This window comes from Melopsittacus undulatus, chromosome 6, assembly GCF_012275295.1.
Source record: "Melopsittacus undulatus isolate bMelUnd1 chromosome 6, bMelUnd1.mat.Z, whole genome shotgun sequence".
In the NCBI taxonomy this organism is placed as follows: domain Eukaryota; kingdom Metazoa; phylum Chordata; class Aves; order Psittaciformes; family Psittaculidae; genus Melopsittacus; species Melopsittacus undulatus.
The window spans coordinates 47,165,464-47,182,282 of NC_047532.1; the positions used below are offsets into that span (position 1 = coordinate 47,165,464).

Here is a 16,819-nt window from a genome sequence, read left to right on the forward strand (position 1 = left end):
GAGCTCTCATTGGTATTTTATTTCCTCAGTCAGTACAGTGAAAAGGAAAAGCCTCATTTAAAAAATTAAGCTATATTTGTTGTAACAGAAGGCAGAGCATATTCAAGGACTCTATACTGTAAGATTTCTTTATTTTATTTTCAATCCAACCTTCTATCTATGACCCAAATCACACCAAGAGCAAGGTGTCACACACCCTCTTGCTGGAAAACAGATTTCTCCCAGAGAAGAAAATCCAACATGGGTTGCCTTCCCATTTTGTTTTTAATCTGTCCTCTTATGGGTGGCTAGCAACTCTCCCCAGAGATATATACTTTCTTGCTTATAAAGTAGAAGATCACAGGCAGTTTAGACACTCCATGCAATTTACCAGTAGAATATATTATCAGAAGATGAAAGGACTGTGAACACACAGGATATAAAGCAAATTTAAATAAAACTGATAAGTAAACATAAAAAAATAGTTAACTATTTTAAGTATTGACCTCAGCAAATGGACCTTTCTCTGCTTACAGAGATGATGGTCCCCATCACGGTGACACCATAGAGTTGATGGTCACCATCATGGGGACACCATAGAGATGATGGTCACCATGGGGACACCATAGAAATGATGTCCCTTTCTTTTCTTTTTTTGAAATTACCTTTCAGGAATGGCAATGGCAATGCACTTCTAGGTAGGGAAAGTGGATTGTGTATTTATCAGGCTTTTTTGTTGTGTTTTTGTTTTGTTTTGTTTTTTTTAATAGCTTAAAAGAATCCAACTTGGTCTCATTTGTTTGGACTTACAGCGGGTACACAGTTCTGTGATAACCAGGCGTCACAGGTCTCTGGAGAGGCTCATCTATACTTTGATGGACACCAGGAAACAGCTTCTTCTTGGTTTTTGGAGTATGAGTCATTATCTGATACACAGAAAATAAAGAAATGAGAGGGGAAGGGGGGCCCAAGAAGAGAATGCAGTTGAAAAACAGATAACCGGAGCCTTAGAGAAAATTCTATAGGAGCATTGCATCAGAAACTTAAGTTGCATTTTAATGTCACTCGATAAAGTGTTGCCTGGAATCACTGTAGGCCTTTCCATGACATCTCATCTTGGGTCACATTTCCATCATCAGCTTTGGCAGACCTGTGGATTCTGAGGTCCAGAAGACATACAGCCACATTTTTCACAGCATCATAGAATGGTTTCGGTTGGAAGGGGCCTTAAAGATCATCTAGTTCCACCCCCGCCCCTGCGCAGGCAGGTTGCTCCACTAGATCAGGTTGCTCAAAACTCCATCCAACCTGGCACTGAACACTGCCAGATATGGGTCATCCACAATTGCTTAGGGCAACTTGTTTTCTAGTGTCTCACCACCCTCACAGTAAGGAATTTCTTCCTAATATCTAATCTAAATGAACCCTCTTTCAGTTTAAAACCATTCTCCCTTGTCCTACCCCCATACGACCATGTAAAAATGTCCCTCTCCAGATTTCTTCTCAGCCCCTTTAGGCACTGTAAGTTGCTCTAAGGTATCCCTGGAGCCTTCTCTTCTCCAGGCTGAACAACCTCAGTTCTCTCAGCCTGTCTTCATAGGATAGGTGTTCCAGCCCTCTGAATATCTCAAACTAGTCACAGCACACTAAATGGCATTCATGCAAACTTTATGCTTTTTTTACTTAATGGCTTTTTGCTGCTTGAGGTACGACATACAATAGTTGATCTGGCTTAACACCTCCAGGAGCAGTTAACTCTTCAACTTTTTTTCTCTCCAACTTTTTGTCAAAATCATTTTAGACCAGCAGAGTGTTCCACTATTAACTTTCTCAGCACTTTGCTTTGTGTGCTCACAGCGTCACTGATGTAGCGCTAGAACCCTAAGGCTGCCTTTAGCTTATTATTAAGCCATAGACTTAACACCTCCTGTGAACCTTTCTCAAACTTATTCTACTTCATCTAAACAGCAGGTGTAAAAAGATCTGGACTGCTATGCAGGTAGAACCCAGCTCTTCTAGCAACAGATTGAAGAAATTGTTTTAGAAAGTGACGAAATTACTGAAATTAAACACTTAATCCAGCAAAAGAATTTATTTCAAGATCCTAATGAGTGGTACTCACTCCCAAGTACTCAGTTGTTAGCAGCTTCTCTCCTGTAAGCTCTCCCAGTTGAGGCTGCAAAACCTCATCTTTGTCCAGATCAGCCTCCATGATGTCATGGTCCTCCTGCTGGAGCAACATACATGTTATTTGAGCTCAGTTTACAGGAGTTTTTTAGTTCAAATTTAGTTCTCACTTCAGTAGTAATTTTGATGATATGCACTGCACTTGTAGGTGGTAACATACAAGCATTTTACACCAAAAAAAGCAGACATCTACAAGACACAGTCACCTAAATTTTTTATATAACCAGAAACTAAAGAATCCCAAGAGAAGAAAAAACACCACCACTTTTTCCACTAAGGCTATGCCAAAATGTATGGTAGGCATTTTAGAAATTGTTCTTCAAATTTCTGCTTCAGACAATTATTGCTTGCTTGACCTAATAGAGGCTCAGGAAAAATCTCGGTCATTAGTGTCTCTATTGAAAATTGCATGTTACTCTGAAGAGACACAATGCTCTGTCCTCAACAAGCAGCTGATAGGAAATTTGAAGTTTTATTTTTGCAGATCTGCCCAAGTCAATTTAGTCATAAAGCACAGGCAAAAAAAAAAAAAAAAGAAAAAAAGGCACAAGAAAGTTTTGAGTTATCACTCATGCAAAGAGGAAACTTGATAGAAAACTTATCTGGATTTTGTTATGCGTCAGCACTCTCTAAGTAATAAAAGCATAAATTTAAGTTAGACTGTAACAACTAGCAGTAAAAATAATGTAAGTGCACCTTAGTACGATTCATAGACATTCCTGAACATAATGCTAGCATTCCATGAGACCAAAATGTCCATATGGATATTCAGCACTTTGTGGTATATCCCTCTCCCTTGACAAAAACATTGAAATTATTTATTGCCTTTTGTTCCCCAAGAAGGAAAAAGCAAAATAAGAACACCCCCCCCCCAAAAAAAAACCCTTCAAACCCAAACCAAACAAAAAATACCAAAACAACCAAACCCCGAACATTTTTACTCATTTTCAAGAAACAGAGGCATAATACTGAATCACCTAAGACAAAAAAAAAACCAAAACAAACGTACTGAGGTTAATTCAGAATCACTCCTCAAGCAGTGGTTCCTGTAAGGTGAGACCATAGGTGTCCAACAGGAACTTTTCTAGAGCAATGTGAAGCAGCAGCAGCACCACCTACTCAGATTTGCAAGGAAGCTTTAAAGCTGACAGTATCAGGCTGGTACAAAATTCTTGGAATCAGTACTTTAGTATACAAATACTCTACAAGAAGGCAACAATCTTTGTTGACTTTGTTCCATAAAAACCAAATATAATTAACCAACTTCTCAAGTGAAAAGTACCAAGAATTCACTCTCTTGTGCCTATTTCTAGTTTAACTATGGGTAATTCATCTTTCATGGAAGTAATGTAGAGAGTCTGGCATAAGCTCCATTAAAAACAGTGGCCATTGAACTTTGATGAGCTCTGAAGCACAAACGAAATGAAAAGCACTTTCACTTTAGTGAGATTCAGACTCAAATAGCCAAATTAAGAAATGCCTTCTGCCACAAAGATTAGCCAATAATATGGATGCTTGGACAGTGCTCCACAAAAACAGCATGAGGAATAAAGACGTTGGAAATGTGTACAGGGAAGGTTTTTCCTGCAATGGAAATGCCTGACTGATTCCAGTCTTTGTCTGGTGTAAAATAACAGGACTGCCATTGCTCAGATGAAGTAGGTGTTGGCTTCCACACAGCTCTACAGGCTTGCCTTTTTTCAAGTTTAATGATCTCTGTAACAAATGGCTTAAACCCATAGTTTTTGTTCTGATGTAGTTATTGCTCACCACCTCCTTATTCACAGGCGCCAAGCAGAGGTAAAAAGTAGAGGCACAAGGGGCTCAATTCAGCAGCCCCCACCACCATCCAATTCTTTGAAATATCTTGCCTAGTCTTCCACTGTGGCTCTGAAAGGGCACAAGCCTCTCAGAGGTCCCAAGTCTTACCCATGAGCCTTGAGCAGGTGCTTCTGATGCTGCAGCTAAATTTAAGAGACATTAGATGCCTCTGTGTGAACACTTGAAGCAGTTACAGAAACACTGCCAATAATCCACAGTGTTCTATGGGATAGAGTAATTTTTTTCCGTAATTATTTGTTCACATACCTTTTTAATAAAAGTCTAGTTCTTCTGTTGGTGCCTTGAAGACACCAGATTGCTAATCCTCTGCATCCTCCTAAATATGTATTCTTTCAGTGCTCAGCTATACAAGATGAGGCTACACAGGACTTCAAGAAGATGTTCTAACTGCTTTTCTCTCCAATACAAGTTACATTCAGCTCCTAACTATCTGGGAAGCTGAGTAGGTGTGAAAAATAACCCAGATAATAGAAAACCACAGATAAACACTTGCAAACTAGTCAATAATCATCTGCATCGAGCTAAACAAAACAAAATCACACTCCAAAGCTCCACAATATATGGTATTTAAAAAAAAATAAAATGAAAAACTGCTAAGATGAGTTTTATAGTCTGGTAGATTTTTTTTTTTTAAATATGGTATGCTAACATATCATCCAAAGTTAACAGTTTTGTTTAAGGATGCTTTACAAGAGACTGCCTACACTGTGCCTGGGGAGAGTGTTACACATCACAGCCAGAATATCACCCTGTTCTTTCATCCTGCTCTCTGCATGCATGATGTATTTAACTTCTCCTCACAGTTGACCTAGGTTCCACCTCTTCCAGTATTCTGGTTGACACACCTTGTCAGATAGAGAACACCAGTTTCTAGTTTCTGGGAAGTATTTCCCACTGCAACCTTGCTTCCGGATGTTATTGAACATGCCAGGTAACTGAGCCTGAATGTGTCCTTCCCCTGCCTTTCTGTACTGAAAAAGGACTTTGACACATGCCATCATTCCACTGCTGAAATAACACAGTTGGTGCCCTGTTCACCATTGCTCACTGGCTGCAGCAGATGTTGGCAGCAAAGTTCTTTAATGTAATGGCTTGAAGTCCTGTGACTAGGTTTGTGATTAAGCTCTCTTTCTTTTGATTTACTCTCCAGCTGAAGTGTATTTTCACACCACCATTTACTGATTTTATTGCCAGGTGCTGAATGATGGGGGATCACAGGGTGTCGGATAAATTGTCACTGTACAATTACCTAACACGGCTCAAGTTTGTAACTAAACTTCTAAATTAAAGCTATGATATCACATACTCCCTTTCACAAGCAACTTTTAAAGATGGCCTAAGTCAAATAAAAAACAAATGTAAAGATCGAATACTGAAGACAAATTAAGTTAGTATTTAACAGAACAGTCAAGAGAATATTAAGCACCAGAAAATATGCACTGTGACTGTGGATGTCAACACACCCCAAACTGCTAATGTGGGTAGGTACTCCAGAAACTGCTGCATCCTGAGCTCTACACTAGTTAATGTAAAGTTCAGCACACAAACCCAAAAGTTAACTTATTTCTGAATAACATATACAGGAAACTTAGACATTTTTTATTCAGTTTAATTGCCCCAGTGTCACACATTACAGAATATTACATTTCTGAGTGTATAATGCCCTTGGAAGTCCCAGAATTATCCTTCAACAAGCTCAACCACATCTTGACAGCCATGTTTAGGAGAAAGTAGTCATTACAACACAATCTACTCAAAAGCAAGAGAGAATTGGACAACTCTAAATTAAACAGAAATAATAACAAAAAATAACCTATGAAAGGTAATAATAATAGCATGGTGATCCTTTGCATGTTCTTGGAAACAATAAAACCTGGGGCAAAAGCAGCAAACTAAGTCTGAATAAGAGTATCTTTTTGTTGCTTTTTAAATTGTGAAGGTACAAATACTGGTACTGAGTGAATAAGCAGCAAATTATAATATCAGTAAGCAGTCTGATTGCATGTCACTAAACTGGCAATATATGGCCATGTTCTGAAATACATTCAGTCTGTAGTAGTTTAAAAGTTACATAAAGGCAAGACTTTTGATAACGTTTTCCAAAACTTCCTGTTGCCAGATCACATCAGATGTTATCACAGAACCCCATCAAACAATAAACTGCATTTCCAAAATACAAAATGCTCAAGGCTTGAGGCAGTAAGTCAACAAATCCTTGCTTATTTAACAAAGTAACAATATTATGCATTTTGCTGCCATTTTGTTTGTAAATTATATTTTCTAAGCTGAGGAACTAAGAAACCAGGCATTCTTGCAGCAGAATGGAATTACAGTTCCCAGCAGCAGTAAGGATTTATAATGTGCCAGAATTAATGTTACGCTGGAAACAATTTTAAAATTGGCTTAATGAGACTTTTCTTACAGTGGCAAAGCTAATGACAACTGGAATCAGACACTTCTCTGATTCAAAATTTGAGTCAAGTAACAACAAACTACAGAACTTCGTTTTAATCACATAATGGTTCAGTGGTAAAAACGCATTCCAAAATTATATGATCTAGAGCCTTGGCTGGGATTGGGAGCAGCAGCAACTTGTGTAGGTGGTATGATTGAATAGGAGAATTCACCTTCCTTTAATTCCCAAGAGCAGGTAAATTAATGAAAGTGTTCAACACTATCATACAATTTAATGTCACAATTTTCACAAAGGAGCTCCTTATCTATGTGCTTTGCCAACAGAACACTGTATGCTTCAAAAAAGTATACTGTAGTACAAGTGAAAATATCACCACCTTGGATTCTCATGACACACCTGACACTTCAACCCTTGGAACATGAGTTAAAGGGTGTTAAGTAGCATATTAAACAAAGTTAAGTAACAATTATTAATTCCCAGAGAGCCCACCTTGCATATCCGGCATTGATTTTGGGTGTGATGAGTGGAAAAGAGTACTGAAAACTCACTACAGGACTGCAGAAGGTGGAACAAGTACACTAATCTAGTCCTATTAGGATAAAATAAAACAAAAAGCAACCAAAACTGTTTAATGTACCCCCCTGAAACAATATGGGGAGAGCCAATTGTTAAAAAAAACTTCCTTGTAGCTTCAAACTTAAGAATTTCCACATACCTCTAAACTTAGTCACACGGGTAATTATAATTAGTTCACGTGTTCACCACCTATTGTGCCACAACACAGAAACTGGGTAAATAACGCAAACAGTGCAAAACTTCCCAGGACACTGCCAGGCAAAGGCTAGATCCTGCAAGGTGCTGCACCCCACGGCAGCTGAGAGCACACCACACCCATCACAACTGGGATATTCACATTTTTCTCCGGTTTCAAAACAAAAGGCTCAACATGCACTTGAAAATGCATTCAGTCACTCTGGAGTAACAGTCAAGTTTTAGACTGTTGCACGGTTGTCGCTGTTCACTAGCATCTGTGTTCATGTGCAACAAGCTAGTACAATTCGGATGAAACTGACTTGGTAAGTTTTATGTATCTTATTCTTTGCTGGCTCAGGACAAAACCTTCCATTTTGTCTGAAAACTTGTTTTTCAGTAAATATTTCTAATACAGGTAGGTTTTGCAGAGATCATTAACTCTCAATGTCATTCACTTCTTCAGGGCAAATACATGATATATATAGATACACATATATGTGCACCTATACACCTGCATACGTTCAAACACTGCTCTTCTTTAAAATTTCTCATATAGGGCTTTCCAATAAAATAAAAATGGTATGTGGTAGACTTCTTTCAGTTAAAACTCCCATGTTAACTGCCTATACAGTATATTTTCTACTCCCTCCCTGCCCCTCCATGCACTTAGGTAATGTAGCAATGGCCAACATCACCAGTGAAGACTGGGTTTAACATTTCCCTGAAGTAATTTACACCTTGCTTTGCTTGCTAACTCAGATGATCAAATATGCTGTGCTGTCTACACCTGGGAACCCATTACTCTATGAAGACAGCTTCTTAAAAAATGCCGCAGTACTGGTATAAAACGCACTTATTAGCAGAGTTGGAAATCGGCAGCTAACCAGTTTATTACTACATAGTTTCTCATGCATGTTTTCTCAATTTTTAAAATTTTACTTTCTTATGGGACTTATTTTCTAATTTGTAATTACTCTTTTCCTTCATTACATATAGACAATTTTTAAATACATTTCAAAGCTCCTAAACAGCAAAAGAAGTCATCACGCCCCAAATGGATTATGACACCTTTAAAAGCAGTGACAACCTGCTTACAAACTATTTCCATAATATACTGGTTCATTTGCTTCCTTTCTTTTTAATTGCTGAAATGGGTGTACTTGAAAGCAAGATTTCTACTGCTACAGTAACTCATCTCTTTACTTATTTCAAGCTATAATCCTTTAGTTATCCAGTTATCAACAGGAGATTTGCCAAAATAAAAGAGTAGGGCTTCATGAAGAAAAGATAATGGAAACAGATCCAATTTTCTTGTTAATGCAAGAATAATTAAATAAAAGTAAAAAACAAAATCAAACTCCACCAAAATAAAAGAGTCTTATTTTACTGACACAAATATTTTCTGTTTAGAAGGCTAAGGATTTTCCTAAAAGGTGCCAGAAAGCCTTTATACTTACTTCCTTATTGTTCTCTTCCTCTTCATCATCAGACACAATACCATCATTTAATGGCTCTTCTAGAAAGAAGCAAAACAAAATGTTTTCAGAGTACATGTACAAATTTACAGAATCTCTAGTTATTACCCTCCCTTTAAAAGGGTAAGATTCATCTTGCTTCTTATATAGACATCCTGTTCTATTCAAGACAACTATTGAAATTATTTGCTCCTATAAAGCATTCTAGAAATCACTGAAATCAATTCATATTTGGGAAAATGGCAGAAACAGAAACACTGTGGAATAGCTCTTTCCTCATAAATCCCACTATGGTGTCTCAGTGTATTTACCGACAAGGCATGAATGAAAGTGTGTGTCTATTTCTCAACTAATTTTTACTAAAAGACTCTACTTTTCCCTACAGACTCTTCAGTATTATACTGCTTTTAGACATAAAAAGATAGTACTTGCATAGAATACTTCATAACTTTTGGAAAAACTTCTTTCCCTAGAAAAAAGCAGCCAGGCTTACACTGGAAATCTGTACACTCAACTTTTACTCACCAATCAGACAAAACCTATTAAAAATAGCATTCACAGATAGAAGAGGAGCAATTCTATAACCTTCGTGAACAACTTCACGTACAGTGGCAATGCAGTGCTTAACAAGCACTTTTAAAAAGAAATTGTATCACCTGTTTAATTTTTGCAGTTGACAGCAGTCTCTCATTACTGTGATGCCATTGGCAAGAAAACAAGCACTCAAGGTCATTCTATTTAGAGTCCCAAAGCTTTGGAATTGGACTTACTCATACTTTCATTTCTTCTTTATAATTGTAGCACAAAATGATATTTTAAAATACATCTGACATTCCAATCCTGACATTCACTATTCACCCTCTCTTAGGCCATCACACTATTATTATTCTTTGAGAGTTTCAATGCCAAGTAAAAACATGAGCTTTGTTAAGGCTTTTGTGAAAAATTTACAGCTCAGATCTGTTCTTCTGACCTGAATTGAGCTGCTTGATAATAAATTCAGTCTGACGGATCATCTCTGCATTTCCTTCCTTGATAAAGCAGCGCAGAATTTCTTCCATTCCCTGGATACAGCAGAAAACATTGCTAGTTTAGCATTTCATATTATCATAGAGAGAGGGTTTTGTTAGCTAAAACATTTATTTTTCTGTTAAGAAAAACAGAGGCAGTGTGAAACAAACCAATATGTCCAGCTCTAAGCTCTCCATTTTGTCCACACGCTTCCCAAAGAAATATGCTGTCTGGATTGCTTCTAGGTTCTTAAGATAAAAATATACACTGCTATCCCAAGAACAACTTCCTTAAATCCAGATGTTAAAACACATTCATTATCATTAGACTAACTTTCACAGGAGATAAGTTCCCAGTTTTGCTTACACCTCCCTCCTGTCACCTTCACCATCTAACTATGTCTACCACCAGGCAGAAAGAAAAGCAGCAAGAGGAACTCATCCTCTTAGTGATTATTTGCTAGTGCAGAATGAGTTAAATAAAAGGAAGATATGGCAGGTTACATGAAAGCATCTCCTAAGCCAGTCTATGAAATGCTAGATGGACAAGACTATTCTGAAAATAATGCCTTTAATTTATAATTTAGGCAGAATCCTTCACACTGTTGGGGCTATACTTCTGGGAAAAGACCAGCAAATATAGCAAAAGTGTTTGTGACCTACATTCATACCTGCCTAAATACTAGGTATGAAAAGTGGAGAGCTTCTTAGGGATTCCCTTCTCAAAACGCCATGGCTCCTACCTCACAACCCTGCTGCACACTGAGCAACAGGTACCTGTATACATGCCATCTGGTACACGCATTGATGTTTGTGCTATGCAAAGCAGCACTTCTTACCATTGCTCTGGCTTCTTCTCGGACAGAAGGGATGGCAAGAATGCTATAGAGTGCTCCATTCACATATGGTTGTATCTAAGAGGAAGAAATAATCATACCATAAGAAAAACTCTTACGTTCACCTTAGTTTTCTATAACCAAAATTTAAGAGAGAAGTGCAGAACTGCGTTCAAAGAATGTAATCAGGTTAGCCTGCACTTGCAAAAATTCCCACTTGGGAAGCAGTGAACTTTTAGGATGTAAATATACTGTCATATATTTGATTTAAATAGGTACTGCTGCATGCCGATTTCCTCCATACCCTTCTGAAGCTGTATCTTGTAAACTGACCTAGCCTTACAAAACAAAAAAAGAAAAAATGAAAAAAAAAATCGAAATGGAGAAGAAGGTTAGTTTCTGACAAACACTAGTGGCAGTACCAAAACAGAGAGGACAAAGAACAGGGACAAGATTGTCAGTGTTAACTCAAAACAAGCTTCAAGCACTGTAGCCTTAGGCAGAATAAAAGCTGTAACAGGTTCAAACATCCTCTCACTCTGCTGCCTGTATACTGCCCCTCAGTAGAGGCAGAAAAAGAGCCAGTTTGAAAGCTCTGTATTATGGCTAGTTAAAGCCATCAGATCTATCAAACTGGTTTTATCAGCACTTATGTGATCTTTTGTATCGGCCAGTTACTTTTGGAGCACTAAAATTTCCAGTCACCCTCCGTCTACATCCTTGGGAAACAAAGAATAAGCTAGGCAGGGGAGGCAAGGAAAGATAAGGGACTGGGATTTACACAGGGATTCCACAACTTCTCAGAAAGCTCTCTGGACAGCCTTCTACCCTTGACTTTTATAACAAAACTTCTATCAGCTGTGCTGGTGCAAACTAGGTTGTAAGAATGTACCTACCCTCTGAGAGAAATTTCAAGGTCATTCTACGGTAGAAACTTCAACAGTACTGTAACATCTCAGTCTAGAGACTGAGATGTTATTGTGTGTTAATATGTATTGTATTAAACTTTCATCAGTCATAAAAACAAAGCTAGTGGAAGAGTTCAATAAAGGTATGCCAAGTTTCACCTTATTCAAAACAGTGCTAGTAAAGAACTGGTCTACGTCATCTAATGATTTCATAGAACATGGACTAAACACTTGACTGTAATTCATTCACTATTTTCAAAATAAAAAACCTGATGATAGAATCATTGTGTTATAAACATAAGACACCTAAATTTACATTATTTGTATTCAAGTCCCCAGATACCTTGCACATTCATCGTAGAATACCCTGGTTAAAAAACTGCCTCCCTGTTTTCATCTTCATACAATATTTGCCTGCATTTTCTCCTGCCCTGAATTTTACTCCATGGTTAAAGCAGTGCCCCTCTGCAGAGACAGCTGAAGCAATGCTCTACATAGCAGACAGCAGATACCATAGTGATGTGCTGAAAAGCGTTAGGTAGAAATAAGTAATCTGTTTCAGTTTTTTCCTCTCTGGTAGTTTAATTTAACATCTAAGATGCAAGTGTGTCTGAAGATGGAAAAGAAACCTCAAAGGAGTTAAGTGGCAAGTTAAATGAAGTGGTAGATAAAAATGTATTACAGCTTGAATGTCACAAGTGTACTATCTTATAATATTCCTTAAAACTACTAAAAAAATTGCTTCTTTACACCTAATGTTTTGCATAATGGGCTTGCACCACTGCACCACACACTGTTCATCACGTGAAATAGTTAAGCTTGAGATGATTGGTGTGAGACAACATGTAAACAGCATCAGAAACTGATCAAGAAGGCACATGGATTGCATATTTACTATGCATCTAAAAGAATCATTCTTAGCTGCCAACATCTGTTAAAAGAAAACATAATTATGTCTAGAAAGACCGGTACCCAACGAAATAAAATTCACATAATTGTGAATTTCAGGAAAATTTCATGCAACTTAATTGCATGAGGGTCTGACAAGGGAAGCAAAACCAATTTACTTTCTTGCATTTCTTTCTTAATTTTTCTTTACACCTTTTCATTAACCCAAATGCAGTCATACAAATACCTCATGATTCTCGTGGCCAAGAAGATCAGAGAGAACTCTGAGCACGTGGTTTGCAATCCCTGCACACATATTCTTTCCTGCAAAGTGAGAAAACAAATATGCTTGAAAAAATATAAGACATCAGACCAAACTCTTTTCCTATTTTTTATAATCAGTACTAAGTACAATTTACATAGAGCAATACTATTCCTTGTTCCTGCCAAATGCTGCTCAGCAGAACTGAGGTGAAATCAGTGGAGTTACTCTGGATTTATACACTTGTAACCCTGGTCAGGAAGCAACACACAGGGATTTAAAAAATTTTAACAGAGGCATTATTTTTGCTTATGGCAAGGCGTTATTTTTTTACCCTTAAGTTACTTTATTTTATAAAAGAAAACTTACTTTAAGCTCCTTTTAAGTCTCTTGGACATAGGCAGGACCTTATTTTCGTAGAGGGAATCTCTGTGTTGTAGAAGTGAAGCATGCAAGTATTTACAATGTGAAGCTTAAGCTTCTTGCCATTGCTCATCAACTCAGTTCTGACTTTTGTTCTGACACACAAATATCTTACACAAGTATAAAGTGCCCTTTGAAAAGTGTGCCTGGAATATAGAAATGGCTCACATATGAATAAAAAACAAGAATCGAATCTTAGAGGTTTCTGGTGATTAACTGATTTCTTAATTTTTTAGATTTTGATGAAGCTGCTCTCCATAGTTTGGGATTCTTGGAAAAAAGATATGCTCCAAAGCATTGGTTATAACACTCAAATATCTCTGGTCATGTGAATCCTTGCAACTAATTATAGTAACTTGAAAGAAACCAGGTATATCATAAACACAGATTCAAAACCTTCCCTTTCCACTTCTTGGAATTATCTTGTAATTCAAAATGTAAGACACCTGCACTCCGCAGACAAAGATTCATGAGCAAGGCAACAGAATACGCCAGGGTGTAATCAGACAGGCAATCTGTATCCGTGAGAACATCAACCAGCCAGAAAATTAGCCCATCTTTGATCATTGCTGACTGCAGTGCACGCCTAGGATTAAAAAACCAAAACAAACAACAAACAAAACCCCAAAAATCAGACTGCAACATAAATAGCTTTCAAATACATCTATAGCTAATATAAGCACATTAAAACTCTACTTCATCCACCTGCCATACGCTATTCTGACAACAAAAAAAAAACCCAACAACCCACAACTACCCATTTTGGTAGAATCCTTAAACTAAGGAATTAAAGCCTAAACAAATTAAACATACAGATTCCCATAGGCATAGAGGACTGAAACATTATTGTGTGGGTGCAGTTTTTGTGTTTCGCTTTTTTAAATGTGCTAACTGCTAAGGTCAGTTTCTACATTGTTTTGTAAGGCTTCTAAGTCCTAAAACTGCATTTTCAATTGTCTTAAAATTGGTAAAAAAAAGGTCAGATGTACACAACAAACCCATAAAACAAATTAATTACTGTTTCTCCTACAGGTAACCATAGCACTATAGCATTTTTATACTGTTGATTTGAAAAATGAGATTCTTTTTTTCTTAAATCTATTTGCTCTTTTCTTTGAAGATTCTTAAACCACAAATTCTTTTAGCTCCTGAATGCATCAAAAGAAGCATGAGCAGCAGGTCAAAGGAGGTGGGTTTCCCCAACATAAGAAGGACATGAAGCTGCTGGAGCAAGTCCAGAGGATTATAAGGGCCAAGTATCTGGAATGAATGTTCTGTAAGACTAAAAGATTAACTGTTATTTTTTAAAATGTAAAAAACTTTCAATTTTCAGTAGCTTAGTGCCTAGGCCCCAAAATCCAACTAACTTGTACTATTGGCAACTGCCTTAACAGAAAAAACAATTTTCTCCAAGATTGGTTTAGGTTTTCGAGCAGTTGGATATGAAAGTTTATTCTCTTTTATTACAAAGATGTATAAGGTCTCATGTCAGGAAGCAGTGCAGAATATTACCCACAGCACATGTAAATGTGCTTCATCTACACATGTTCAATGTGAGGCAAATCCAAAAGCAGCCCTCATTCTTCAACAAGCACAAGCAAACAAAAACCTCAACCCCTTCTAAACCCAATACAGTCTTAATTTAGACAAAACATGACTGAAAATAACAAGAACTAAACACATCCATCTACCTTGTTACAATTAGTTAACTATTCAGGGCTGAATATTCCTCCTAAGTATTGTGAAAACAGAGTTCCTAGATCGTATTTATTTGATAAATGACAGCAACTTCATGCCCTTGACTGCTTTTGCATGACATTTATTTTATGATGGGCATTTAAGTCAGGCTTCTAATGCAAAAATAAGAAAAAAGCCCATACAAAGACAGCTCCAGGAAAGAGGATCAACAGGATGAAGATGAAATCCCTGAAAAATGTTTGCAGAAAGAATAATGAAAACTTTATGCTTTGGAATGTAATGCGACTCTTTTTTTCTATGTAGAATCTTCAGAACATTCTACATTAAGATTCTCACTTTGTTCAGTTAAGGAATACATATAAAGCACACAAGGCTATGGCAGGAGATGTACATTTACTTGAGTCTTGACAGGAAGTCAAGGTTAATTCAGTCAGCAAAATTATATGCTCCCTACTAAGTGACTCTGCTTTCAACAGTCACCAGAGGTTCTGATGATTGTTATAAGAAAATCAAGTGCTCTTCTTTCCTCCCTGAACAGAGCCTAGCTAGCCTGTATTTCCTCTCCAGCTGTCACCACTGTGTGCTGCACTTTCATCACCTGAGGCTGAATTTCTGCAGAGCCCCAAGAACATTCTCCCATGTAAGGGAGTCCTTGTCTTCAGCTTTCAGTCTCTCCTCCAGCATTTGCAGCAACGTTGGGTTCTGAGAAAGGTAGACACGACCTGGTGCAAAAAGTGATGAAAGAACAGATGCTATCAGCTTATGACAGAAAAGTTCCTTCTCCTTGAAAAAGTAAGCATATTGACCTCAGTTTCTTCTTGACAAACCACAATCTTGTGCCAAGACCCAAACAAACCTTCACAAATGAGTTGTCTAGCAGAGCAGTTGCATTTAATCCAGGTACTTGGGGCACCAGAAGCTCACACTGAATCCATTGCTCTTCTTTCAGTGCATGTTTTCCGTTATTATCACAGTTTTGTATACTCTTGCAAAAGAACAGATTATGTCCAAATTGCTCAAGAAACTAGGTGCCCTCCTGGTATTGACAGAAATGGCATTTCAGTTTCCTAGCAATAGTTAGCTCCTTAAGTTGCACCAAATCTTGGGCTAATTTGTGTCAGTTAGAGATATGAAGCTGCGTATATATGCAACCAAACAGCAGTGATGCACAAAGTTTATTCAGGTGAGGACGAGGAAGATGAAAGAGCAGCTGCACTATTGGTACATAGCCTGATAGCAGCTCTGCCTACAGGACCTTTAATTAATGGGGAATTATCTTTTTTTTAACTCTGATGAAGAGACTGAAGACTGTATCAAGAACAGCCCCTGGGTAAGTTCCCACATAGACCACAAATATTCAAAAGAAGTCAAAAATGCTGAACATACAGTGCCAAAATTAAACCTTTCCACATACTGAAAAACTGTATGTAACAAAAGACAGTGAATCCCTAGAAAAGTGGTACAAATAAGGCTCTAAATTTCCACATGCAGTGACACACACTTGTGAAGTACCTATAAGCCAGCATCATATGATTTTTTTAAGTAAATCTTTACCTTCTGACAGTGAAGCAAAAGCATTGATGAGCCTTGCCATATACTGCCTGACTACCACACTTGTAGATTGTAATAATTTGAGGACACTTCTCTGAAAAACAAAACAAGCATTAATAAAAAAAAAATCACCAAAGGAGGAAAAAACCCAGAGCAAGTCTTCATGTTTCAAAAGCTTTGTTAAATTTTCACAACAATCTTTGTATATATATTGATATCTTAAATACTCTCAATATGATTTAAAATTTCCCAGTTACTTTTTATTGATAGGGGCTGCAGGAAAGATGCAAAATGAAGAAATAAGAAAATTATAGCTCCTCAGCTCAATCTGGTTAAAACACCATTGAGGTGTAGGGAGGGAAAAAAAATGAACCAACACTGTTATCAGTTAAAGCTGATATCTAAAATGAGTCAGCGACAAGAAAAATCAACAAACTCCTAATTTCACTGATGAATGTAAATTCAGTAATGCTACCTGAATGCTTTTGTTTGACTACTAAAAGTGTGGGAAAGCAGCTCAGTAACTTACCAAGAATACCACATTGCAAGCTATTTATAATTTGTTTTACTTCAGGCATTACTTCTACATAA

At 37.4% G+C, this 16,819-nt stretch overlaps 1 protein-coding gene across 6 annotated transcripts in view; it reads right to left on the minus strand.

The window, feature by feature from the left end:
- Positions 1 to 16,819, minus strand: part of ARMC9 (armadillo repeat containing 9) — a 69,642-nt gene that overhangs the window by 16,459 nt on the left and 36,364 nt on the right. For 2 of the 6 annotated variants that reach the window (XM_031043058.2, XM_013131030.3), the window contains 9 exons: positions 16,232 to 16,322; positions 15,276 to 15,399; positions 13,426 to 13,565; positions 12,542 to 12,618; positions 10,502 to 10,576; positions 9,626 to 9,716; positions 8,635 to 8,693; positions 2,102 to 2,206; positions 790 to 905 (listed from right to left, as the gene is read on the minus strand). In XM_031043058.2, the coding sequence (XP_030898918.2) occupies positions 790 to 905; positions 2,102 to 2,206; positions 8,635 to 8,693; positions 9,626 to 9,716; positions 10,502 to 10,576; positions 12,542 to 12,618; positions 13,426 to 13,565; positions 15,276 to 15,399; positions 16,232 to 16,322 (878 nt within the window). Of the gene's footprint in view, positions 1 to 789; positions 906 to 2,101; positions 2,210 to 8,634; positions 8,694 to 9,625; positions 9,717 to 10,501; positions 10,577 to 12,541; positions 12,619 to 13,375; positions 13,566 to 15,275; positions 15,400 to 16,231; positions 16,323 to 16,819 lie in introns of all 6 variants that reach the window. The other 4 variants (XM_031043057.2, XM_031043056.2, XM_031043055.2 and 1 more) reach the window with 3 other exon arrangements.